This window comes from Anabrus simplex, chromosome 13 (genome assembly GCF_040414725.1).
Source record: "Anabrus simplex isolate iqAnaSimp1 chromosome 13, ASM4041472v1, whole genome shotgun sequence".
NCBI lineage: Eukaryota > Metazoa > Arthropoda > Insecta > Orthoptera > Tettigoniidae > Anabrus > Anabrus simplex.
The window spans coordinates 70923712-70950567 of NC_090277.1; the positions used below are offsets into that span (position 1 = coordinate 70923712).

Sequence of the window (26856 nt, forward strand, 5' to 3'; positions counted from 1 at the left end):
AGATCGAACTCAGTACCCCCAAGATGAAAAAATATGAACGCACACAAACCTTATTTCTTTTTCTTCAGATTGTTTTTAATCGTGACATCTGACCCACAAGTTTGTGAACTTGTAGAAATGAGACAATAACTTTGTATTTTATCTAAATATATATTTTAATACAAGGTCTATAGCAGTTAGTTGTACAAAAATGTTGAGTATATTTTATATTAATTACCAGTTTTTCATAAATTTCTTGCAGCTGATGATGGCGCTAAAAAAACGCCGAACCTAGTACTGCTAAATAAAGTTAATATGTTGTAATACATTCAGGCACCATTGTTTTGTACTGAACAGGTGGAATCGCTAAAAACTTTATAAGTATTTGTGATCTCGGTTCAATATGGATAAAATAAAATATGAAATTTCTTATGCTAAATATTCTGAGTTTCACATTAAATAATACAATATTGATTTCATCTCAAAACCGAATCGGTTCACTGAGAAGAAATTAATGAAGTGATTATGATAGTAAGAAGGAAGAAGATGAAACCCGGTGCTGGCACATAGCCTACTACTGTCGAATAGTACCTAGGGGTCTGCTCAAGGCTTAATGTTCCCAACTGATGGACCACTCACTATCAGCAGCATCATTTGCCCTCAGTCCATATGAATGCAGTGGATATGTATTCAGGCTTCTGGCACACAATTTAGTAGCAGTAGCAGTAGTAGTAGTAGTAGTAGTAGCAGCAGCAGCAGCAATAGTAATTAACATCTTTCCAACAAGTCCCACATAAGAACTCAGTAGAATTGTGAATGGTAATATGGTAGTACTGAAGAACCATTTCGACCCCCTACTGAATAGACCAGTTCAAGAACAAAATACAGAACAGAAAATCCCAGCCTACAATGAAGAACCTCCCATCACCTGGACAGAAACTCAGACAGCCTTAAAATCTATGCCTAAAAGAAAATCCTCAAGTGCAGATGAAGTGAATGCGGACATGATAAAGGCAGCAGGCATCCAGGGCATACACTGGCTGCACAGAGTACTAAATGCCATATGGACAGACAACAAAATACCTGCAGATTGGAGCAAGGGTGTTATAATTCCCGTTTAAGAAAGGCAGCGGACAGAAATCTACCAACTATAGAGGAATAACCCTGCTGTCACATGGGCTAAAAATCCTAGAGAAGATCAGAGAACGGAGATTGAGGACCATCATTGAACCACAGTTAGTGAAGGAGCAATACGTATTCAGAAGTAACAGATCAACAATGGATCTAATTTTTAACACCCGCATGCTGATGGAAAAGTATTGGGAGAAAGGCAAGAACCTGGTCATTGTATTCCTGGATATAGAAAAGGCCTATGATTGTGTTATAAGAGATAAGATCTGGGAGTGTCTGAGGAAAAGAAAATGTGCTTGAAGGACTGGTAATGAAAATTCAGATGTTGTACCAGACTGTAGTAGCTGAGTACCAATTGGGGAAGGTCGATCATCATGGTTTGAGCCCAAGAGTAGAGTTCAACAAGGAAGTGCACTGTCCCCACTACTGTTTATCACTGTTATGGACAAGATAATGAAGAACATCGAGGAAAGGTTAGGTGAACTGAATGCAGTGGCCTTTGCTGATGATATCATGATTTGGGGTGAAACAGAAGAGGAAGTACAACGTATGGAAAACCCAGTTCCAGGAATATAACCTCAACATCAGCGAGACCAAGACAGTGGTGATGGCAGTCTACAGAGAAGGGCATCCAGCAAGTGTAAAACTACGAGACCACCATCTAGAGTGTGTGGATAGTTTTCCTTACCTTGGAAGTGTAATCTCCAGTGATAATTTGGTCAGAAAGGAAATTACAAACAGAGTGCAAAAGGGATCAGAATACTACCAACAAGTAAGAACACTTTTATGGGATGACATGATTCAAACACCGGCCAAACTGATGATATTTAACAGCTATTTCATACCAATATTGACTTATGGTGTTGAAGCGTGCACCCTTACAAAAAGAGATTAATCAAGACTGCAAGCATCAGAGATGAAATTTCTTAGATCCACCATCCAGAAGACAAAGATGGTCAAGTTAAGAAATGAAGAGGTGAGGAAAGAAGCCGGAATAAAGACATCCCTATTAGACCGAATCGGCACATCCAGACTACAGTGGTACGGGCATGTGATGAGGAAGGAGCCTACAAGAACAGCCAGAATAAATTTGGAAAGACAGGTGGAGGGAAAAAGACCTGCAGGAACACCTAAAACCCGATGCATGGACATGATCAAGGTTGATCTAGTTACCACAGGATGGACAGTGGATGATGTTCTCCATGACAATTTGTACATGGAAAGGAAGAAGTGGAAGAGGCTCATTAACAGTACCCAGGAACCTGGAACTGTACAAATGATGATGATGATGATGATGATGATTATGATGATTATGGCATTTAGACAATACAGTAAAAAGATTTATCAGTGCAAGTATATACTACTACCACTACTACTACTACTACTACTAAAAATGTTTTCATTCCTCCCCTGAAGGGGGAGGGGGGCCCTTAGACAGTAACGCAGTCTCTCAGGCCAGATTTGTATTGGAGGAGGAGATGTGCGGAGAATGTGAAGGGGTTGTCGGCCATGGCCTGTACCAGGAACTGCCCAGCATTCGCCTTAAGGCAAGAGAATGGAAAACCATGGAAATCCATTCCCAGGACAGCCGACGGTTGGGACCAGCTGTGAGGTCCAGTCCTGTCCCATCTCCCGAATGCAGAGACCACTCCTCCTCTGCTCGGTTGGCCAGTCAGAGTGCAGAGTTGTTGGACCACAGACCAGCCGTGACCCACTCTGCATCCACCAACCTATATACCAGCAACCACACCTCAAATGATAACATCCAGGTCAATGAAAAGTGGATAGCAGTATCTCTCGCCCTATCTGTTTCTTTACCCAGCTAAACTCACACCTGGTCACAACTATTACTCTCGGACAGAAGAGAAGTTCTTACCTTTGTGCTGACTCTTGTAAACTTGCTGAGATCCCAGCGTGGTATCTTTACCACACAGTAATCGAGACTGGGCTCGAAACATGCAGTGGTATTCCCTGTCACAGAGTTCATAATGTCCGGAAGAGGAATACCCAGAGCAAGCTTGGCTGCCACGTAAGCCAGAGGATAGCCCGTAGCTTTACTGGCCAATGCCGAGCTGCGAGACAGACGGGCATTTACCTGGAACACACAACCAGCAAAAATCATGAAGGAATTCAGCATTCCATTCTCCACACTTTCAGCATATGTAAAACATCGGGAGAGTATTCAAACAAAAGCTATGCAAGGACAGAATATGGATAAATGAAAGGGAATTAAAGGGGAAAAGCATTCAAAACTGGAGGATGAATTGTTGGAGTGATTTATGCACGTCTAAAATAACAAAATTCCACTTGAAGGCAAAATTTTAAAAGCCAGAGTGAATCTAAAGTTTCAAAAGCTAGAGCGAATGAGTTGGTGTTGAGGCTAGGGCTAGAACTGCAATGTTTGAACAGATGACTCCAAAGATTCAAAGAGCGGCATTACATAATGTGGTAAGCTGTGTGTGGACAAGTGGAATCTGTTAATATAGCAGATGCCAAGTGATGGCAAGAAAATTCAACGCATTTCAAACTTGTATGCAGCAAAGGATGTTTTCAATGTGTACATTTTTTTTTTTTTTGCTAGTTGTTTTACGTCACACCGACACAGATAGGTCTTACGGCGACGATGGGAGAGGAAAGGGCTAGAAGTGGGAAGGAAGCGGCCGTGGCCTTAATTAAAGCACAGCCCCAGCATTTGCCTGGTGTGAAAATGGGAAACCACGGAAAACCATTTTCAGGGCTGCCGACAGTGGGGTTCGAACCTACTATCTCAATGTGTACAAAATTGCATTATTCTTCAACATAATATCCAGACAAACTTTTATTTCCAACCGGATAAGTATTGCTATGAGAAGTCATATAAACATGGGAATACTGTCCTACTGTTCTGCAATTCCAATGGAAGTAAAAAATTAACTCCACTCATAATCGGAAAATTTTTAAAATCCACGGTATTTCACAAACAAAGCATTTTCCATGCAGGGCACCAAAACATGCCTGGATGACAGACTAATTGTCTGAAGACTGGCTGATTTGTTAGGAAAGGATAATGGCATCCTCTTCAGTGAGATCAGTGTGCTAAACATAAACACAATGCGACATTTTAAACTATGTGCGCCTTTCGTATCTGCCCACAAATATGGCCAGCTATCTCAAGCCTCTTGACCAGGCTATATTTGTGTTTTTAATTGCAGGTACAGGAAACAACTGGTGCAATTCCTTCTGTAAGAAATCTCACATATTATATCAACAGACATAAGAAAATGGAATATTATGGATACTCTTTGGAGAATTACTGTCATATGGGATGCTATTTTTCCTTCAGTTGTGAAGAACTGTTTTGTACAATGTGAACAGCCCTGGAAGTGCAAAAGATTTTAGTGTAACTCATACTAAAGATGATGGCAATGATGAACAATGGGAGCAACTGAACTCGAAAAGTCTGAACCGACATCAGAGCATAGGTTCCGACTGACCTGTGAATCGGCTAATGCTAGAAGTTACTGCCTCAGAAAATGAAAAACAGGAAGACAGACCCCCTCTGTTGCTGAAGAAAGAAGCTCTTGCCACGTCAGAGCTAGTGACGCTGATGATAAAGTAATTAAAACGATGGATCAAATTCAAAAGTTTGTAGAAGTACGTACGGGAAGAAACGGACACAACCTCTCATCAGAGACTTTCTTAAAGCAGTTGGCCTGACAGATATAGTCTGCATATTGCTTGCCTTCATTAAATATACAAAAAAAAAAAATCCTTTTATGGTCCATGTGGTCCACTTTTACCTATTTTACATTTTACTGATCGCTGTGAATTGTTTGCCATTGCCTTGGTGCAAAATTAGGGATTGTTTTGTTTCTTTTCGTAGTTGTGTTACATATTCTGCTTTAAGGTTAAACAGCTGCCTGCTATTAACAGTGCCAGCCTCCGCAAGTCAGCAACAGTTGAGATCCAAGCCCGAGATATAAAGTGTGCTAAGCTGATTGACACTAACATTGCTGGTGAATATGTTTCTACTGTATATACTGCATTCTATTATTTTATGAAAATATCTTTCAATGAATTTCAACAAAACACAACTAGCGAGAATGCACTCAAAATGGAAACCACAGAAGTCTTCACTGTGTTCGATTTCGATCTCGCATACAAGGTTACAAATTTTGCCTCGGTTGTTAAGACTTTCGACCATTTCACCCAACTGAGTTATGATGACAGTTGCACACATGTGAGAGACGTACGTAACATCAAATCTTTTTATTGCATTTATTTTGTTACCGATCACATTGGGAAAATGGGGTCGTTTATACTGTCTCATGCAGCTGTTTTATTTCTTGGTTTTTAACACAGCCCCATTGTTTGTTCCGGTTTAAATAATTCTCTTACATTTGGGGAGAGATAAAAGCAGCAGGATATGTTCACCTAGATCTATTTTGAAAGAAAAATTGGTACCAAATGACTGGAATAAAGAGTAATAATACCATTTTTTCAGAAGGGAGATAAGAAGATATATGATAACATCAATGAATCACACTCATATCTCAGGTAGCAAAAATATCTGAAAGGGTACTAAAAGACCCCATCTTAAGTACGAGTCAGTTAATAGAAAAACATTGGCAATATGGAAGAGATATGGTGATGGCATTCCCTGATTTTGAAAAGGCTTACGATAGTATATCCAGAAAAGTATGGAAAATAATGTAACAGAAAAACAAATGACAGAATATGTGCAACCAATGTACGAAAATTGTGGTTTTGAAATAATCTAACCTCATTTCATCATTCCAGCAAGATATTTGCTTGTTCCCATCTTTACAACGGCTGTTCCCAGACATCCCCTTCCCATTTCTACTACAACATACCTGTACACCACCACAAACCCGCCGAGGGTCTATTCTTTGGAAATGTTCACGATCATATCCAATTACTTCCGTTCCTCATCTTGGAGATTCTCTACCCTTATTCTTCTGCAGAATGGTTCCACTTTCTCTATCCTAGGCCTAGTGATACTTAGTTCACTACAGATCAGATAAATGTCTGTATAACAAAGAAATGAAGAAACTGAGTACAGCAGAGCCTTGATAATTCAAAATCCTGCCCAATTTGAAAAAGCTCTCGTTCCCGGAAACATCAGGTACGGTTTTGCATGTTATTTAAATTGTTTCATTAGAAATACAGATAATTTGTAATTCGAAGAACAATGTCGGTCCCATTACCAAAATTCACACTTTTAATTCAAAACTGCCTTTACATTTTTAAAAATTAGGTTTTTTTTTTTCCAGAGTAATTTAAATTTGAAATTTATCCGCATCATAATAGAATGCCACTTCGGTGTGTCTACAGTGTGCTTCATATTTGCTAAGTTTGTGTAAAATCGTAATTCTTTTGTATTCAGCGTTTTAAGGAACACCCTAATATCATGTAGCAACACCATAATATCACGCGGCAGGCAGTGTGCGGAGAAGCAGACTCGCGAACACCGCCGATACCGACAGCTTGCGAAAAAGCGTGGCTCATATAATCAATTCGTACGCACCGAATAATATTGTCAATGCCGATGAAACTGCATTGTTTTTATTAAGCCGAGCCCAAACGGTCTTACGGTTCAATAGGAGGGAAGTGACAACCGGGAAATCTTACAAGGGGAGGGGGGGTCATTGCACTGTGTTGCAATGCACACAGAAACGAGAGACTTCTTCCCCTTCTCATAGGGAAGTTCGATAAGCCACGATGTTTTAAGGATGTCTGGCACTTTCCATGCAAGTATAGGACATCTAAAATGCATTTAGTTCAGTAATGCAATGAATAAAGGACTTGCAGAAGGGAGCCAGCATAATTTGTCCTCGTCTTTGAATCCTGCGTTTTTTCCTTCGATGCGTGATGTTATGTTTGACAGTGATTTAACCAAGTGCATTATTTTAATAATGTAAATGCACCTTGTTGGATACATTTCGGGAATATTCTTTACCAAGGCAGTTGAAAGGCTTAAACTGTGAATCAAGGTGATTGAGTGCATTAATGTGTCTTAGAATACTTTGTGACGCGGCAAGAGTTCACATTTCTGAATTACGAGAGAAGCACCATGGCGGGAAATCGTACAAGGATATAGTCACTGTACTGTGTCCGAATGCAGACGGAAGCGAGAGACTTTATCCCCTCGTCATAGGAAAGTTTGATAACCCACGATGCTTTAAGGGCATCGGGTGCTTTTCGTGCAAGTACAGGACATCTAAAATGCAATGAATAAAGGACTTGCTCAGGGGAGCCAGCATAGATTTCTCCTCGTCTTTGAATCATGTTTTCTTTTTTTCTTCTTTCATTGCGTGAGGTTATGTTTGTCAGCAAGTTATCCAAATGAATACTGTATTGTGAATGTGAATACTGTAAATGCACCTTGTTGGATACATTTTGGAAACAGTTTTTTTTCTATGGCATTTCAAAGGTTTAAATTGTGAGTCAAGGTTAACTGCATCCAGTACAGGTCTTAGAATATTTTTTACCCGGCAAGGGTTAGCATATCTGAATTCGAAGTCCGATTTTCCGTCCTAAAATTGTTTCCGAGGAGACCCTCGTCTGCCTAATGGAAATGTAGGACTCTAACTTCCATAGGTCCAAGGCATGCTTAAAATATTCTTAGCTCAGCAATTTCTGTGAAGCAGAATCCTACCCTACTTACACATCGTCTCTGCGAGAAACTCTACTCTAATAGGTTACAGATTGCATAATCTCATCTAATCACCTGAGCACAAAGAGGGCCATGACTCAGAATATGTCCGAGGTGCCCACTCCTACATCACAGGAACTGGTATCCCAACCCTCGAGACCACTTTCTAGGCCATGTACAATTACTTATTGGTAAAATGCCATTCAGTATTATTTTTATAGATATACCTATTGGTACAAAAAAGTAGGGGTTTACTATGCGCTTTGAATATACAGTAGAACCTCGATTATACGTTCCCGGAAACTATGTTTTGATACAGATGTTGATTCCCATAGGGAACCTGCAATACCTGCTCCGAATGAGTAAATTTATAATACCAATATAAATGGTCTGTTATTGGACATTATAAATTTTCCAGCTAACTCATTCCTGGTTGCCAGCGTTTCGCCCTCGTGTGCTAGGCTGGGCTCATCAGTTGGTATATAGCACACCTACCAAGACGCATGGCTAGTGCATACCGTGGCTAATTGTAGCCACCGGCAGTGCCAATGCACTATGAGACACACTGTCTCACTACTAAAAATTGATGCCTGCTTGGCCATCAGATGATACAGATGTTGATTCCCAAGCAGGCATCAATTTTTAGTAGTGAGACAGTGTGTCTCATAGTGCATTGGCACTGCCGGTGGCTACAATTAGCCTACGCAGTGGCCTCCACGGTATGCACTAGCCATGCGTCTTTTGGGAGGTGTGCTAGGAACAAACTCATGAGCCCAGCCTAGCACACGAGGGCGAAACGCTGGCAACCAGAAATGAGTTAGCTGGAAAATTTATAATGTCCAATAACAGACCATTTATATTGGTATTAAACTATGTTTTCTCGTATTATTCGTTCAAATTACGTAGTCCCGCGAGTATCCTAATTAAATCACGTTGTAAAAAACCTGCATTATCCGTTCTTCGATGAAACGATTTCCCGGATCAACCATCCAGAAATTTCAGTCTCATCAACGCTAAATCCTCGATCACGCGTTTTCCAAGAAACTGTATTTTACGAAAGGACGGCTACGGCATACTTACGGATCTTGGTGTTGACGTACCGTCATTGTGGTCATTTGAAGAAGTACTGTACTGTACAGTACTGGAAAAGCGGTCGGCGCTGAACTTGCATAAGGGATCATCTTAGCATCGCATTCGGGTGGTATTGTTTAGAGAATTCTCAGAAATCATAAAGCAGAGGGTGCCCTCGACAATTGGAAGGAGAGAGAGCGCATTTCGACAGCTCTATTTGAAAACGGAACGAGTTTCGTCAAATGTTCGTACTTACAAAACGTGTACATTATGTCCAGGGTTAGATGTTTATTTTTTTACTTTTTTCGAGTGTGTCGCCGAACAGGTTTTCAGCACTTCCCTCAGAGCACTGTATAGTCACTGGGCTTTCAGGCAGGGATCGAAACTGCTCCTTCTTAAGTAACACAAATTCAGTATTTTAATATTATCGTATACTATTATGTTCAACTTGCAATACTATTATGTTATCGAGACCAGAACGGATGTTGCACCTTACATACTGTACATAAAGCCCTGGGAGGTTTTGGGATTGCCTATTACTGTTTTCGTCCTAATATAAGACAGGGAATTTCACGTTCTTGTGTTAAAATGTTATAAAAGCCGCAGTCGTTTTATTTGCGCATGTTACATTTTAAAACTTTGTATCATTTCACACTCGTACCGACTTGTACAGCAAGTGCGCTTTCCAGCTGAGCTCAAGGTCGCGAATAATCATCATTTCGGAAGTGTTAATAATATTTTTTTCTCTTTCCAATTTGATTGTGATTAGTGACGGGCAGAACTAAATATAATGCATTCGAGAACTTGAGGATTGATACTTCTGAACCCATATTCTTGCGTTCAACATAACCTTTAAAAGTCGATGGAGGCCTAATTTACGCGGTACAAGATTTCCATAAACTGACTAGGAACAGTATACCGGTGACCAAATTACAATGAAAGATTTTTTAAAAAAATGTTGCCATCATGTTGGACGCTTTTGTATCTGACGTGCATTATTTTATTAGATTAGAGAATAAAAAAGCTACTTGTGGTCGATTGTTCTTTGGCTTGGTGTTGCGGGTGCGGTATTAGATTTTTCGAAGAGTTTGGTTGATCAAAGATGCTGAACTGAAAGAAATTTTCAAAGGAATATGACGGAGTTTTCAGAGGAAATGACTAAGTTTCCCCAGTAAAACTGCACGTAAAGTTTCGAGATTTTTAAGTCGCGTACCGGTAGGTAATTAACGTTTGAACCCAGCCCCGTGGTCTAATTTGCCTACCTCTCACCCGGAGGGCCCGGGTTCGATTACTGGCCAGGTCAGGCATTTTTACCTAGATATGAGGGCTGGTTCCAGGTTCAGTCATTCTACGATTACCTTTAATTGAGGAGCTACTTAATGGTGATATGGCAACCCCGGTCTCGAGAGCCAGGAATAACGGCCGAGAGGCTTCGTCACACTGACCATGCGTCACCTCGAATTCTGCAGGCCTTCGGACCGAGGGCGGTCACTTGGTAGGTGGAAGGCCCATTGGGGCTGTAGTTTGGTTTGGTTTAGAAGCCTTTGTAAGATTATAAGTATAAATATTTCATTTTTGTGATGTTTAACCAAATTGTTGATGGTTCATTCGTTCCCAGATTTTCCATTTTCCCATGTTGTACTTTTTTTTCGTAGTCCCTCCAAAAACGCAGCATCGAGGTTCCACTGTATGAAGTTATTACAAATAATTAATCAGATTTTAAAAAAACATATATTTCTATGGATGTATGTATGTCCAACATTTATCCCACCGCTCTATGGGGTCGGGTACGAAGCGAGATGAATCTTTGTAGAAAGTATTTACCACCAGGTGCCCTTCCTGATATCAACCCCATTAGAAGAATTAATGAAATTAAACGAATGACTTCATATATGATAGCAAGGAAGGGAGAGGATGAAACCCGGTGCCGGCACATAGCCTACTCCCGTCAAATAGCACCGACGGGTCTGCTGAAGGCTTAACGTCCCTATCCGAAGGATGAATCACCATCAACAGTGTAACATGCCCTCACTCAATATGAACTCTGCAGAGAGGTTTGCAATTGAATTAAGGTTTCTGGCATTACAAACAGTATACCACCACTTCTACCCTGTGGCCAACATTCTGATGGCGATGTGTATCTCTCAAAATAACGGACGTAAAATAATGAATGATACATGATACACAGTGTGTCGTACTTTTGTCACGACATATCAATTCAGAACTCCAATTTGGTTCATGTAGGTTGTAGCACATTCCTGCCTATGACCAAAGCAGCAATAATGTGATCACAGAGCTCATCCAATGTCTTAGACAAACGTGGTAACATAAACCGTGTCCTCAACACGACCCAAAACGAAACAAGCTCACACCAGAGACCTAGGGGGGGTTATTTGAACAAACAAAGGCCATCCTTTGCATATCGCCCAATCCTTAATTTTCTCATCGAATGCTTTCACAATTGCTCAGGCAACCTGAGTCCTTGAACTGTCCATGCCATTGCAGAATAACCTGTCCTTGGACTGTACATTGCATGTTAATAACAAGCAAGCACTTCTCATATCCTAACACACAGAACGCTCTCTGCTGGAGACACCATTTGTAAACTGAGTTTGTCCTGCTACCTAGTGTATCAAACTGTAATGTGGAACCCTGAATGTTTAAATTTGAGATGTGCTCTTACATTGTGTGATGAGCACAAATGAGTGAAATTCTTAGTTTTGGAGTTAATAATTTGTAACATAACTCCGTATCTTATCAGTTATACTCACTTCAATGATGTAGTACTCCTCAGAATTAGGATTGCAGGCATACTGTATGTTACACTCGCCAACCACACCAAACTGACGGATCACGTTGATAGCTGTAGTACGCAGCTGGTTGTACTCTCTGTTGGTCAGAGTCTGACTTGGAGCCACCACAATAGACTCTCCAGTGTGGATACCCAGGGGATCCACATTCTCCATATTGCACACCTGAAAACAATCAAACAAATCATAAGTCCGGCATGTAAAGATTTTTAAAAAAATATTTTAAAATTAAGCTTGTAGTGTTGATACCATAGCCACGGGACCTACAGTTCACGTGGAATCCAAACCACAGGGACACAACATTTCATCCGAATATCCCATATGTAATAGCTGAGGATAACCCATCACTCCATTGAAAGATTTTTGTTTTTCACTCTCTAGTTTCCTCTCGGCCTATCTAAATACATCACCCACCCTCTTCCATTTTCCTGAAAAATCTGTTTACACTCACAGACTCATTCTATTAGGAACGCAAGGCCCCCTATCATATTCATCAACTATTCTCCGCTCTAGCAAGCCGGGTGCAGGTGTTTACAAGCCTCCAGCAGTTCGGCTTGTCCAGCCACAGCTGTTATTCTACACTTTGATGCCAATTTACAACACATTTATCAAGGATTTTGAAAATGTTATTTTTCCCCAACCATGATAAGGCCTCCCTCTGGGCATCTTTCCAATAACAAACCTTGCATAAAATGTTCTTGTACACCTATACGTCCATACCAGAGTCATCATCATCATCATTTCCCTTTATCCAGCTGTTGCCGGGTAGGGGCAAATATGGTTCCTCTCCACTTTCTTCGGTCTTTCCACCACTCCTCCTCCAACACTGAGTCCCAGTCCAGGTTTCTTTCTATAATGCTGCGTTGGATGGTATCCTTCCATCTCAATCGTGGTCGTCCACGGCCTCTCCTTCCTTGGATTTGCATTTCCATCACCTTTTTTGGCATTCTTTCATCGCTCATTCGCTTTATGTGCCCAAACCATCTTAGTCGGCTCTTCTCTATTCTATCATTCATTTTTTCCACTCCAATTTCTTCCTGGATTTTCTCATTCCTTATTTTGTCTCTTCTACTCTTCTGCATCATATTCCTCAAGAATTTCATTTCAGCTGCCTGTATTCGACTCTCATCCTTCTTTGTCATTGTCCAAGTTTCTGCTCCGTAAGTTGTTATGGGTACGTAATACATCTTGTACATAGTATCCTTTGCTTCCATTGGCACATCTTTGTCCCATAACATGTTTCTTACACTATGATAGAAACAGCTCCCAGCTTGAATCCTTTTAATAATCTCAGCATCCAGTCGAGCATTCTCCATTAATTCACTCCCCAGGTATTTAAACGTTTCCACTACTTCCAGGGGCTTGTCTGCAAGTCTAATCTGACCTTTCCCTTCTTTCTCACCTCTAGTCATAACAAGAGTTTTACTCTTTTCTACACTTATTTTCAATCCACATTCTTCGATCTTCCCATTCACCACATTCAACTGTTCTTGAACCTTCCTGTCATCTTCTCCCCAAATCACAATATCATCTGCAAATAACATCATGTTCATTTCTCTTCCTCCATATGCTGCTTTTGCTGTTCTCATGATGTCATCCATTACTATTGTAAACAGGATTGGTGATAGAACACTTCCCTGTCTCAGCCCACTAGTTATTTTGAACCAACTTGTCCTGCCAACTTGTGTTTGCACGCAACTACAACATTCCTTATACAATGCCATGATCATTTTTATTAATCCCTGTCCAATTCCTTTTTGCACCAGACTGTCCCAAACTTTCGTCCTAGGGACACTGTCATATGCCTTTTCAATATCAATGAATGTCATCACCATATCATTCCCGTACTCCCAATGCTTTTCCATTAGTTGTCTCATAATGAAAATGGGCTCTATTGTTGACCTTCCACTTCTGAAACCAAACTGATTTTCCTGTATCTGATTCTCAACCCTCAACCTTATTCTATTTTCCGCTCGTCACCACACCAACCATTTTAGTTTGACAGATGATCAGACCCACTCTTTCAAACTTCTAGTTTAGCTTTTATTTCTGCTTATGTCTCTCCACAGCAAATACAAGAGATGTTTCATTTTACTACTTTCATAACTTCGTCCATGATAATGAACAAAAGTGGCAATAGAAAACTCCCTTGTTGAATTCCGCTTTTGGTTTCAAAAACAACTTCACCTGCCTCCATGAATTTGTATGCAGTTCTTTGTTTCCTCATATACTGTAGTTGTTTAAGAGAATACAACTATAACAGTTTCATTCTTATCTCAATATTTTTGAAAGACCATTTATTGAAAAAATTAGGTGTAGGGTTGATTTGTCTGGTCTAAATCCATGTCATTCAACTTTAAGCTCAACAAGTTTAGTGATTTTTTTTCTCCAGAGTGGATTCATATGTTTTGAACCCATAAGACAGAATGGTTATACCTCTATAGTCATTACATTGCTTGCAGTCACCTTTCTTAAATAGCGGCAAGTCAAGTCAGAAAGGGAGGGGGAAGGAGAATAAGAAAGTAACACATAATAGGACGAACAGTGTGGGAAGAGAAATGGAAACAAGTACAAACACAAAAGGACAGGGACAGTCTTCTCATCTTCTACACAATCTCTGAGATACAGTTTTCAAAAACAAAAGAATGAGACCGAGGATTGACGAAGAGAGAGCCATGTATCAAAGTTGCAGAATAGAAGAGAACTATAGAGGCAGGTAATGTACGATGATACTTACGGTAATGCAGTTGTCGTAAGCGTCTCTCACCACCTCGTACTCCACCTCCTTCCAGCCCCTCAGAGACTTGTCTATGATCAGCTGACTCGAGTGAGCCAGAGCCTGCTGAGCCAAGCAGCGCAGTTCGTCCTTGTTGTTAGCAAAACCCGAGCCAAGACCTCCTAAAGAGAAAGCAGCTCTGGCCATCACAGGGTACTCCAGCTTCTCTGCTGCCTCCAAAGCCTGCACAAATAAGCAGAAACACATCTAAATTCCCTTTCTGATTCAACAACTTCATCATAATAAGTGCCCATCACCTAGTAAATTTTGAGAGCAAAAAAAGGATAATGGTTGAGATTGTTCTTGGGTAAGATTAGAGTAATTATAGTTCTTCAACCAGAAAATGTACTGAAATTCCATCAATTAAAATGCTCAACTTTGCAATTAAGATAAATCTACGGATGCTCTTAGTGCTTTCGTAGGAATTGTAACGTGCTTTTCTAACAATATTACATTTAATTTCAATTGTTGCTCGTGACGCTTATAAATGTCTATAGGTTTACTCACATGCTCTGGAAGTACCTTGTAACTGCCATTGGCTAAAATATCCAGGCAAAGAACACAGTGCGGCCATTCCCGGTTATTCACAAGAATGTTAGTTAAACCTAGTTTAGTTATTTGCACACTTTTCTTTTTGACCAATAATTAACCTTACCAACGAGAGCTGAAGCAGATGTGGAAGGCGAACATACAACTAATTCCGCAACCTGTTCTTTACTCTGTATTTTCGGAAACAGGCTTTCATGGGATCGGTTTTTACCAATGTTAATCTGCCAATTGTCCTTGATTATTACTAAAATCGGTGCTGGGATAATTGCTGTAGTCAAAGACATGTGTCAGTACCTAATCTTTAAAATCATGCTAGCATGGTCTAATTTCCAGTCTCCTTGGTCAGTATTTATGAAACTGTAAGATAGTGTGTTTCTGCAAAACTAATTTGGTTTTGAATAGAAGTGGAAAAGCTCCTCCCCTGGCTTACCATACTAACAATCTGAAAAACAGGATCGTCACGAAAATAATAGAAAAATTATGGAATAGTAAGTGCAACATTAAGTGGATTACAGAAATCAAGGAAGTTATGAACTACAAATTACAGTGGAAGACCTAAGAAACAAAACCGACAAAATCAGGAAACTCGTAGACAAACAAACCAGACTCAAATCAGAATCAACAAACAGACAATACAAAGGGTGATTTCCGATGGAGAAAAAAAAAAAAAGATAAGATCTGAGAGAATGAAGAAGTTGACTAGAGTGGTCCAATGAAGGCCATAAAATATAAATAAATAAATAAATAAGTAAATAAATAAATAAATAAATAAATAAATAAATAAATAAATAAATAATGACTGTACAGCCTCAACTACTGTGTCCTGACATTTTAATCTGATGTTATCTGACTGCCTGCTCGTGAATTTAATATTCCATTTTACTCTCCGTCTACTAAATGGCAGAGTAAACCAAATATTTCTTGGGCATTTATGGCTGAGTTTTAATTGATTTTGTTGGGTAAACACCAAACGTGTCACCAGAGACTTTTTCACGCCGACATCGTACGACATGGACTTTTTTTTGGCTCTTCAAAACTCGGACAACCTCTACCTGCTATCTTGTCATCTGGAAGCAGACACACTAGTTTTGCTTCACCACAATTCAATTTAACTTACGGTACTACACTTCCGTCATGGGAGAATATTAATCCTAATTATGATACCTAAAATTATCCACCTGTTACAATGTTTAGTATTTGAATTTATTTATGCACACAAAATCTGACACTTCACGAGAATGGAACATACCTCCTGAACAGAATACACAGCAGCGCTTGGAGCCACCTTCTCTCCTATCTCGTTGATCCTGTCTGCAAAGATCTTGCGGTCCTCAGTCTCGATGATGGACTTGATGGGTGTCCCGAGGATTTTAACATTGTACTTCTCAAACACTCCTGACCTCTGGAGCTCCACCCCACAGTTAAGAGCTGTCTGACCACCAAATGTCAGCAGAACACCGTCCGGCCTCTCCGAGCGGATAACCTAGTCGGAGGAAAAGCATTACATAGAAAACTTTAAACAAAAAAACTGTCAACAAAATATGACTACTGCCCGCCTCAGATAACCTGAACCACATTCATCACATTGCTCAAATTCGGTTTGGTTTGTTATGGCACAGAAAGGTTGGTTCGCTATCTACTTGTCAGGAAACATTATCTTTGGAGAATTATCTAAAACAGCTTTGGGTGAGGTCAACAGCAGTGATTCATCTTTCATAATAACAAACATGTTTCTTTCAATGATCAAAAACTAGGAACAGTCAGAAAAATCACTTTCAAATATATCTATCTGTGTATGTATGTTGGGTATTCAGCCCGAAGGCTGGTTTGATCCTCTGCAGCTCCGCCAACAGCTGTCATAAATAGCTTAGGCGTACTAGGGAAATGAGGAGTGATGTAGTTTCCCGTTGCTTTCATCGCCGAGCCAGCAGTTGCTATTACATATCAGTCTGCCAAGCCCACTGAAATGCATGCACCAACCGATCCTGTGAGTGATATTTTCACAACATTCATAACAGGGACTGGCTGCATAAGGAATGGTATTACTAACATCACTCATACTTCAGTCACTTTCATATTGTCAAAGCCAAGGATGAGACTGAGACAGGTCAATGAAAGTAACAAATTTGATGATATAGCCCATACCAGAAGACATAGTGCACTGTAAACACTACATCTCGCCAGCAAAGGCATACATCTATCTACATCGGGCTTTTGCTACGACAATGCAGTTTATCATCATGCAACAAAACTCAAAGTAATTTGAAGCAAGGATTATGGCAGAACGCGAATGTACAAATATTTAAATGACAAGAAGAATTTGTTTTCAAGAACTTGTTTCATTCCCAGAGTTGGGAAGTTAATGAGTAAAAGTAGGTAATCATATTACTTGTAATGATTACTTTTTTTACTCATAATCATCACTTTTTACAAAATGTAACTTTCACTCATAATCATCACTTTTACAAAATGTAATTTTTTACTTGCAATTTACTTCGTGACATAGAACTGTAATTGTTACATTCTAGTAAACGTTACGTTTTAATAATGTATATACACCGCAGGGAAGCAGAAATGTAAAAAAGTAAATTCTGATGAAAGTAGCTCTTTCAGTCCTCCTACAGCAGAACGAGTAGCTTCACCTGTTCTTACTTCTCCCCAACTTCCAAGGACGTTAAAAATTAAATAATTGAAAAGGAGGTTCAACCTATTCAATACTTAAAAGAAAGAAATGCAGTAATCACATTCCTATTTAAATGGGACCGGTTTCAACCTTAGTCCAGGTCATCATCAGCCGTAAAAACATGTACAATGTTTATGAATATTGGAGGTCAGTTTCACACTCTGATAGGCACAAAGACACGACACCACCTGGACTAAGGTCGAAACCGGTCCCATTTAAATAGGAATGTGATTACTGCATTTCTTTCTTTTAAGTATTGAATAGGTTGAACCTCCTTTTCAATTATTTAATTTTTAACATCAATAATTTCAATACGGAACAATGAAATTTTTATCTTTAAATTCCAAGGACGTTGCAACAATGTTCTTAAAATTAAACACAGGCATTCCTTCAAGTGCTCCTCTAAGGCGCCTTTCCAGTAACTGCAAAGATATACGTGCCCCCACCCGATTAAGACAACGAGGATTGCCTATGGGAATTTTAATGATGATGATGCTTGTTGGGGCTAACATTGAAGGTCATCGGCTCTATGGGAATTTTAAGAACCAAGCCAGAGTGTGGTGGATACGTCAAACACTACATTAGCTAATGCACGTGTGCCGCGATGCATTAGTCTGCGCTGTGACCTAGAGGATGTCTTTGTATTTATATATTGTGCAATGACTACCATAGCATCTAACTATGGCATATTGTACACCTGATTTATAAATTTCATTTTGTTCTGTATTGATAGCCACCATATGTCATAAAAGAAAGAAAAGTTCCACCTGATCAATACTTATTTATCACATGTATGATAGAATTCACATGTATATTAGGACCAGTTTCGACCTCTTACAGGGTCATCCTCAGCTGCATTGGAATCTTATGTTTGCATAATACAAAATGCAAAATACACAATACAAAATACATAAATACATACACAATACAAAATGCAAACATAGGAGCACAATTACTTATCCAATTATATTGAATTGTATTATATTTATCTATATACTTACTTTCCCGCGACCGAGGAAAATTACTGAATCTTCAAGCTATTCTCCATTTTACTTTGGCGTTTGAAACCACAGTGCCTGATACTGAATGTGTCGTGCTGATCACCGGGAGCTGGCAAGTTGCTTCAATGGATCTACTCATCTTCAACTCCTGCACAATTATGTGTTTGATTGTGATGTGACTTTGTGCCTGACAGTGTTTAAAAACTGGCTCATTTAACCGTTCTCCACTATTCATAAACATTGTGGGACTTTGCCTAGCGCTGCGTGTGCCATGCTTCCGCTCAGAGAACTGCGCACTGTTTTCTTTTGAGTGAATTGCATTTTACTTCTGAGTTTTACAGTGTCTACCTCCGTTCATTTATACCGCCTCTTCTACTGATCCAGAGTGGACTTAATTTTTTCCTTTTCCTATGCATTGTTTTTCATGTTTTAATCGGCTGACGATGACCTGGACTAGGGTCGAAACCGGTACCATTTCTTCTTATTATTAAATGGGAATGTAATTTACTACATTTCTTATTCTTTTGTATTGAATAGGTTGAATCTATTTCAATTTTAACTGAACTATATCACACTGAAGGTATTGAAATAGGAAAATCATACAATAGGCCCGATACATGGCACCAGAGTTGTGAGGGATTTCCTCTCGCAACAACTACTGACATGTTAAGCGGTTCTCTTTTGGAAGCCTAAGGAAAGTACGAAGAGATGTTAAAAGCCATAAAACGAGATAAAATAGACCGGGAGGGTTACAACCAACTGCAGTTGTTCAAGAAAGATAGGATAAAGAGCAAGTAAGGAGTTCAGACAAGACCGTCAACTGCAAAGGCCTTCCAGCTGGCAAAAGATAAGGTAGCATTACTCAGGGGAACTGACTTCTGGAATCACGATATGTGTCCTCATGCCCAGGCACTTCTATAAGAATCCGTACACCGTGATCATGGGCGGTTTATTTTAAAACTTATTTATTTGTGTGCACCACCTTAGTTACTCCTTGCATCAGGGGTGACGACCACAGTGTCCGTGTATGTGTCGTAGGGAGGGATAGGGTGCAACAAGGCTTAACGTCCCATCAAACTGGAACTGAACCCACACTTTTAGCACTTAATCTAGAATTAGGAATTGTATACCACCAGCCAACATTCTGATGGTGAAAATCAGCAGGACTCGACAGGCCACCAGGCAGGCTAGAAACATAATATTTCATGTTAGAACTTACGCACCTGCTCTACATAATTTGGCATCAGAGGCAGGAAATAGACTTTGTCTGCCAGTCCTTTTGATGTCTGCACAGTAGCGATGTTGGGATTGATGAGCACGGTCTGGATCTTCTCCTCCTTCAGAGCCTTAATAGCCTGAGATCCAGAGTAGTCAAACTCTCCTGCTTGGCCAATGGACAGTCCTCCAGACCCCAGAATAAGGACCTTCCTAGGAGGATCCGGCAGCTTCTCTGGGATGGCTAGGTATTGCAGTTTCTGGGTCAGTCGCTCCTCTACACTCAAGTTTACACCTACGGCAGCCTTCTCCCACTTCACCATGTCCAGGAAGATATCAAACAAACACTCCAAGTCTTGAGGGCCAGCCATGTGCTCTGGGTGGAACTGGACACTGGAAAAGGCAAAATACAGATATGAAATAGGAGAGAAGTAAGAAAGAGAACAAGTATAAGAAACCTTAGTTCATGAAGGGTTTGATATGTAATGAACAAAGGAAACAGAGCACCATATTTAATTGACAAAAGTTCGAAAAAGAAAAAAATCACAGGAAATTTAATTTCCATAAGTTAAGAATGAATGAATAACATACTCTTCTCTCCCAATTGGAAATGACTAGCAACTGGAGAAGAGTATTTGTGTATTGTAATCATTACTACTACATGCAGTTACTTGTTTGTAATATAAAATAATTAAGGTCCTCTAACAAAACGTTAATAAATTATCACTTATGTTAGCTGTATCTTATAAATCCTTCCTGAGCATACCGTATAATCCCAAATACCACCCGCTACCGAATAAGGCCCGCACCCTACATTTGAGATGGCAAAATATGGAGGGGAAAAAAAAAAAAATCAAATAACTTCATACCCATTTAATTTTCTTCACATATACAACAAATATAAATTCAAACAGCTTACAATTAATAAAATCATCACAAAAATCATTAATAAAATTGGTCCAACACTCAGATCATTCACAATTCACCGTAGTCATCCCAAGTTTCACCATAGGAACTTTCGTCGCTAGCATCTTTCCAAAATAGTTGTCCTCACTACCGTCCACTGAATTTGAAATTTCACATTTCTTACAGCTTTTGGACACTAGATCGTTGGGAATGCGCTCCCATGCGATCTTTATCCAGTTGCATATTAGTCCCACTTCAAGCCTCTTAACCCGTACGGTTGGTGTTAACGCGTGATCACCATCAGACATCCATTCGGTGTACAACTGTTTCATTGCAGTTTCGAAAGGCCGGTTCACGCACGCAACCAAAAGCTGTAGAATAGAAGCGAGTCCTCCGGGAATTATCGCAAAATTGGTTTTTCCTTTCCTCATCATATCTTTTATGGCGTCAGTTGTATGTCCTCGGTAACTGTCCAACACAAGCGTGTTTCATTTTTGTAACAAAGCTCCCGGGCGACGTTGCCAAACGCACTTCACCCAGTCCTCAACTAACTCACTGTCCATCTAGCCGGACTCATGTGTTCTAACAATAACATCGGACGGCAAGTTTCCTTTCGGAAGTGTTTACCTTGTCAGAACCACATTTGGAAGGAGTTTGGCTCTATCCGCTAATACACACAACATTACCGTGCATCGTTGCTTTTCGTTACCACTTGTCTGGATGGTTACACTTTTAGAACCCTTTGTATCCACTGTATTTTCCAATGGCATTTCAAAATAGACAGGTGTCTGGTCAGCATTCCCAATTTGCGACAACATATTAAGAATTTTGCTTCCTCAAATGAATAATGTGATGCTCAAAGGCCGTTAATTATTCTTCATACGCCCCAGGGAGATGTTGTAAAATAGACGTACGTCTCCAAATGCACAATCCCTTTCTCCGATATAAAAGTTTCGGATCCATCCGCGGCTTGCAGTAAAACAATATGTTTTGAGTTCTATTGAGATCTCTAGTGCTTTCAATGACACATTTCACTAGAAACACCATATCCTAACTCACGTTTTTCTATCACAAATTTGTGGAGTCGTCCTTCAATTTCCGGAAACACTGCATTCCGCCCGCGGAACGCTCTGCGATTGCCGTTACTTTTTAGAAGTTTTCCTTCTTCTTCCACCAATCACGAATACACAATTCATCAATACAGTACTTTCTCCCAACGGCACAATTTCCTTATATTTCAGCTTTGCTTACAACTCACGCACAGTAAATGACCGCAGACGCCGTTTTGAATCCATCGCTTACTATCAAGGCAACACTTTCACGGGACAGATACGGAACTCAAATGTGACCGAGGTAGACTTCCGTAACCAACAGTATAATAAAACTATTGTAAATAGTTATACATTCAGACTAGTCAATACGGACCAAACACAATATTAACCTATCATGGTTAAATTTATTTACAGTAACCAACAATCTCGACTCTTGCAAAGTACGATATCCCGCGAAATCAGCTATTCCCACGCCCAGCAGTGAAACAAATGACGATCGAGCATCTGCAGCAGCGGCTTTCATATTTATCGTACATTTACCCATATTCTTTGATTTACCGTATTTCATTACCTTACATTTCGCGTTTATATGCCACTGTAACTGTACTGAGAAAAAATCGATCTTGTTTTCTAGAACACAACTAAAACACAATAATGCCCGTTTACATGTGGTATATTTAGTTCGGTAACCGTATTCAAATCTATTTCAATATTCCATGAGTAAATATTTACGAGAATGAATGGCTTGAATACAACCCGCACCCGAGATTTAGAACCAATATTTTGGGGAAAAAAGTGCGGGTGGTATTCAGGATTATATGGTATCTTTAATAATCATCACATAACTAAGTTCCAGAGTCTAGAATACCTCCTCCTACTAGTTACGTCTGTTTTCACCTTCTTTAGATTTCTTTTTGCCAAAATCCTGCATTACGTACAATCCGTATTCTTCCAGTTTCAGTTTCATTTTCTATTTTACAAATCTCTTTCAATTTATATTTTCCTCTGATTTTTGTTTCTTTATTTACCATATCCAACACTACAATTCCATCATCTACTCACCAAATTTCTGCTCCATACAATAACTTTCCTTTAACTACCTACTGAATTAAATGTTTTTTCCGAACCATATATTCAATACCCGATGTCCGTCTATCCAACATTTTTATACCCTCCTCTCTTGTATTATACGATTTCATTTAAGAGATTTTTCTTAAAATCTGGCAGCCATATTTCATAGGTTACATCTTTAGTCTACAGACGTTATCTATAATAGGTTGACATACCCTCAGTAGTATTTGCAAGAAAGCGACATTGTCATTGGAGCTCCCAGCAAGGAAGGAGTTGAAAATCAGTGGTTACACAGTAAACACAAATGTCGTCTACCATCTTTTAAGAAGACCTTGGGCTAGGAGTCTACCACAGTAGTAAAGGGCAGCGACTGTCAATAACTTTACATCAGATCAGAATCAAGAGAACATTGAAGAAATACACTAACGGCAGTCATTGCCAAATTAACTTCAAGGATGAGAACACTTTTACTGTGGAAGGAAAATAATAACCAGAATGAATGTATGTGTTGTTCACAGGTATACACAGGATATTTCAGCATGACTCTGTGATTGACCACAAGACCATGTTAACACAATGCTGGCTGCAGCACTATGTGCCAAGTTTAATACCACTTCTCAAAGCTCTGACCTTAATCCATTGGACTATTACTTGCCTGCTCTAAATTCCTTCAAATTATTCGTTCCTTAAAATCATATTTGATGAAGGCAGCAGCTGCAATACCATGTGGTGATAAACAAGTGTGTTCAGGGAGTGTGTCACAGCAAAATGTGGATATTTTCAGTGATCATTTCTCTACACACTAACCACTTCATCTGAGGGCCAGACTTATGTCAGAACTAGGTCCAATACAAATTAGGGTAAATCATATCACGGGATAGAACTTTCATACTGACCTGAAGTATGGCAGATGGTCATGCACAATGCCTTCGTTGGTCTTGTCATTGGTGTTGGTAAAAAGTGGGCTCCACCCAGATGGAATAGTTGACACATCCACAGCAAATCCATGGTTCTGCGACGTCATGAAGCATCGCCCTGTGCCGTGGTGAGTACAGGGTTGGTTGTGTCCTCGGTTACCGTACCTGAAACATCGTGCCAGAGATGAATACGATAGATATAAAACTTCAGACAAATCTAACAAAAATTTGAAACTGAGGTTTAAATTTTGAATTTCAAAAGAGAACCAGAAGAAAGATAATATATTTTAAGAACCCATTACGTCAACTAATTTGCAAAGTTCTTTCAAAATGATAAAGGAAAATGTATTTCCAATTTACATCAATTCATTAATACTGTTAAAGATTTTAATAAGTTTTAGATATTTTAAATCAAAATCTAATCAACACATATACTACCAATAAAAGAACCTTGAATTACATATTTTTCAAGTAAGGAACCAAGTAAATAGATATCTACAAAAGACAAAGGAATGGTGACTTTAGTAGGCTATAGACGTATACAATAAATAGTCATCATCAACATCATCAACAACAATGCAACAAATCCAAAAATACAAATATGATTTCTTTGTTCCTTTCCAGATGCTTTTCCATTATCATTCACAATGCAAATATCAAGTCTATTGTTGATTTATTGTTCTTCCTCTAACTGTGTTTCTATTATATCCCTCAGTCTTTTGTCTATGACTTTCTCCATTATTTTTAGCCCATGTGATAATAACGTTATACCTCTGTAATTTTCACATTTCTTATTTCCTTTTTTGAACAGTTGTACAATGCTTCCTTGTTGCCAATCTTCAGGTATCTTTTCATCCTTCCATATGGTATTGAGTGCTCGGAATAGCCACTGTAGTCCAATGATTCCTGCTGCCTTAATCACATCAGCATTGAATTCGTCTTTTCCACTTGCTTTACCTTTGGTCATTGCTTTAACTGCCCTTTCAATTTCCAACCATGGTATCGGGTTCTCTTCTCTTTCTCCATCTATTACTTCCATTTTCTTATCTCCTCCTTCCGAGCAGTCATCCTCATCATAACATTTTTCAAAATACTTTGCCATCACCTTCTGAAGACCCTTTTCGTCATGTACTATGGATCCACCTCTCTCTAATGCCTTGATTTATTCTTTTCGATTTTTACTCTGTACAATAGTTTATGATTTCCTCGACTATTTTGCTCAATTTTGATGGTAAACTCTCCCCAACATTTCTCGGTTCCTTCCTTGATACTCCTCTTTACTTGTAGTTTCAATCTTTTGTATTCCACACGTAACCTTTCTATCTTATTCTCATCCCTCTCATACATTTTTTTATTTTCCTTATCCATTTCTTTCTTCACCTTCTTCCTTTTTTTTAATTTCTTTTTATATTTTGTCTGTCCACCACCGTGTCTTCTTTCCCTTAACCTTTGCTTTTGTTTTCCCGCATACCTCAATTGCTGCTTCCACAAATGTCTGTCTTAAATTGTCCGACTCTTCTTCTCCACTTCATATATCTGTGTTAGGCAACTTCCTTTTTATACAATCTTGGAATGCCATTCTTTTATCCTCCTCCAATTCCCAAATCCTGATCTTTGGTTTCTTCTTCAATTCCATTTTCAGAGATTTTTACTTGTTTTAATTCCACAATTAATAATCTATGATCACCTTCCATACGTTCACTGGGGATTATCTTTGTATTCATGACGTATCTTCCCCATTCTTGGTCTGTTATTATAAAATCTATGAGTGTTTCATACTGTCCATCCCAACTATATCGGCTGATCTTATGGCTATTCCTCTTCATAAACCATGTGTTCTTTATTATCAGGTTATTTCTGATACAAAAGTTGAATAGTTTCCCTCTATCTTCATTTCTATCGCCATACCCACGAGTTTTCGTCTCTCCATTAGGTCAATTCATTCATTTTCCTTCCCATTCATTGTTAAAATAGTTATTGTTCCAAATCTGGTTTTGTTCTCTGATCTAACACTTGCACGAACATCAGCATTACCATCATACTGGGCAACTGTAGTCAGAGACTGGTCAATTCCATTTCCATTTTTGAACTTCCATCCGAGGCTTGTATTATAGTTGAAATCAAGTACAAATTTACTCATCTGTTGATGATGATGCTTGTTGTTTAAAGGGGCCTAACATCGAAGGTCATCGGCCCAATTTACTCATCTGCTGACCTACTAAGCGTAACGCATCAGAGGATTTTCTTTCGGGGTTTACTCCCTTAGCCTTTGAAGATCTCTCTTCTCCACAAGGCAGTGGTTTCCTCTTCTAATTTTCCCAACAGAGGATGGGTTGCCTCATCCATCATCTTTGCCATTCCGAAGGTCTCCTTCTCTGCCTAAGATGCTGTTAAGGTCTTCACCCGTAACCGTGGGCATGGGTTCCATGTTATACCCTGTGAAACTGGGTCCGTGGCTGAACCTAGCTCTCCTTCACACTGGCCTACTGATGTGGAGAATACCCACCCCCGCAGTGTGGATGCACCAGACAAGAATTAAATAGTACACAAATAAAATTTCATAAAGATCCTAGAAAAATCGGGGACAGACTAGAAAGAGAGCTGAAGGAAGATCTGTACGGTTTCTAACCTAAGACCTTATATTTGTGTAAGGCAGCTACTATTATGAATACGGAAAGGATCGGCTGATAGCCTTTTTAGATATAGAGAAGTAAATGATAGTGTGAGGAGAAGAAAGGTATGGGAAGGCCTGGAAATCAAAAGTGTCACAAACTAGACTGTAAACAGAAGTATTGAATTAGACTCTAAATACATTGAAGAAAATGTATCAAAGGAGTGTTAGTCGTATGAAAAGAGGAGGAGAAAGAATACATTGTGTTCAGACATGGCATCACACTGTTCCCCTTACTATTCAAGAATGTGAAACCTTGATCTGGAGCAATGAATTAGACAGGAGATCTACCGAACGTATGCAGCAGAAACCTGTATAATGAGAAAAGTACAGACAAGGGAAATGAAGGACAGGAGGAACAAGTCTGAA

At 39.4% G+C, this 26856-nt stretch overlaps 1 protein-coding gene across 2 annotated transcripts in view; it reads right to left on the reverse strand.

Annotated features, from left to right (window-relative positions):
- The window catches only part of r (carbamoyl-phosphate synthetase 2, aspartate transcarbamylase, and dihydroorotase rudimentary), a 394723-nt gene that overhangs the window by 284704 nt on the left and 83163 nt on the right, over nucleotides 1–26856 (reverse strand). For both annotated transcript variants that reach the window (XM_067157339.2, XM_067157338.2), the window contains exons 5-10: nucleotides 23796–23981; nucleotides 19879–20263; nucleotides 16221–16454; nucleotides 14384–14605; nucleotides 11608–11811; nucleotides 2987–3205 (exon numbers count right to left, since the gene is read on the reverse strand). In XM_067157339.2, coding sequence (XP_067013440.2) covers nucleotides 2987–3205; nucleotides 11608–11811; nucleotides 14384–14605; nucleotides 16221–16454; nucleotides 19879–20263; nucleotides 23796–23981 — 1450 coding nt within the window. The remainder of the gene's footprint in view (nucleotides 1–2986; nucleotides 3206–11607; nucleotides 11812–14383; nucleotides 14606–16220; nucleotides 16455–19878; nucleotides 20264–23795; nucleotides 23982–26856) is intronic.